A 1,499-nucleotide genomic window follows, 5' to 3' on the forward strand; every position below is an offset into this window, starting at 1 on the left:
TATATATATATGAACATACTTGCTATACTTGAGGATACTTGGTTTTAGTTTTAGTTTTAAATTTTACCCTAATATATTGATGTTTATAAAATTCATAGCTGTTTTTTATGCAGCAATTATCAGATTTATTTTCGCTTTAGTAAGAGGTGCCTGACTTCTGTTTTTCTCTCTCAGGTTCAAGGTTTTTGCAGACTATGAAGCATATATCAGCTGTCAAGAAAAAGTTAATGAACTCTACAGGGTGAGTATGGGCTTTTCAGTGGCTGAGTCCAGGGTGTCCTTAGTAATATAATTGTAAATTGTTTATTCCATTAAATGCAAAATTGTTTATTTTTTTTTATATAAAATTAATGTAATATGTAATAAAGCATTTACAAAAATTATTATCTATATAGATTTAACATTTTCTATTTTTAATTCTATATTATAAACCGTAAAATATTTGAGAACAGAAAATGTGTTTGTATCTGACACAAGGGGGCGCTAACACTTCTGTTAATTGTTAGCTGATGGTGTGATAATCTCAAAATGACCATTATTTTATTGGCTGATTGATCTACATAACTTAGACTATAAATCAGTCTACAACTACTCAAAATGTATAACTGACCTTGATGAACGGACATGTTGGTAAAACTACTTGCAAAGCTGTTTTCCAATAGCAGCTGTTTTTTTTTTTAAGCTTTTTTAAATTTGGACTTTTCTTCATTATGTGTAAAATTCCACACTCTTTTCTTCAGAATCCAAAAGAATGGACCAAAAAGGTCATCAGAAACATTGCTGCTTCTGGAAAGTTCTCCAGCGACCGCACCATCGCAGAGTACGCACGTGAGATTTGGGGCGTAGAACCGTCTGACGTCAAGATCCCGCCACCTAATGAACCACGTGAATGAGGGAGTGGGCAACACGATGGTTTGACGGTGTCCACCGACTCTGCTTGCCTGTTCCTGAACCTTTCCCAGTGTGCTAGTGTGCCTTGACTGGCTTTACCTGATTCAGATTCAGGTTCTCTCTCTATGCATAACACCATATGGAGCCTCCTTGAACTTCATTACTGTAGTGTACCCACAACATACACACAAAAAAACTAACTCTTCCATGTGCACTTACATTGTAGTATGCTTTAAATCCCTGTTACTTTCACATGCACATACTCAATTATCAATTACCATGGTTTCATTATGCAAATTCAGTTTGTTGATCATCCGAGACACATTTATTGCAACTTCCTTTAGTCAGAACTTCAGTTTACAGAGGTATTTATGCATCAGTTGGTGTAAATTCTCAATTTTTGTGCATTCCTTGTTTTACTTTTGAGAGTGGCTGTTGTGACTGATTATAACAGAGATCACGCTTTAAAGAAACACTTCACTATTTTTGAAAATAGGCTCATTTTCCAACTCCCCTAGAGTTAAACAGTTGAGTTTTACCGTTTTCAAATCCATTCAGCCGATCTCCGGGTCTGTCGGTAGCACTTTTAGCTGTAGCTTAGCATAGAT

The 1,499-nt window shown here is 35.4% G+C and overlaps 1 protein-coding gene across 1 annotated transcript in view; it reads left to right on the forward strand.

Annotated features, from left to right (window-relative positions):
* The window catches only part of LOC107717055 (glycogen phosphorylase, brain form-like), a 10,064-nt gene extending 8,646 nt beyond the window's left edge, over positions 1-1,418 (forward strand). The window contains exons 16-17 of the mRNA XM_016523697.1: positions 175-241; positions 741-1,418. Of these exons, the coding sequence (XP_016379183.1) occupies positions 175-241; positions 741-893 (220 nt within the window). The 3' untranslated portion in view covers positions 894-1,418. The remainder of the gene's footprint in view (positions 1-174; positions 242-740) is intronic.
* The last annotated feature ends 81 nt before the right edge of the window (positions 1,419-1,499 follow it).

This window comes from Sinocyclocheilus rhinocerous, unplaced genomic scaffold, assembly GCF_001515625.1.
Source record: "Sinocyclocheilus rhinocerous isolate Xijiao unplaced genomic scaffold, SAMN03320098_v1.1 scaffold119, whole genome shotgun sequence".
NCBI lineage: Eukaryota > Metazoa > Chordata > Actinopteri > Cypriniformes > Cyprinidae > Sinocyclocheilus > Sinocyclocheilus rhinocerous.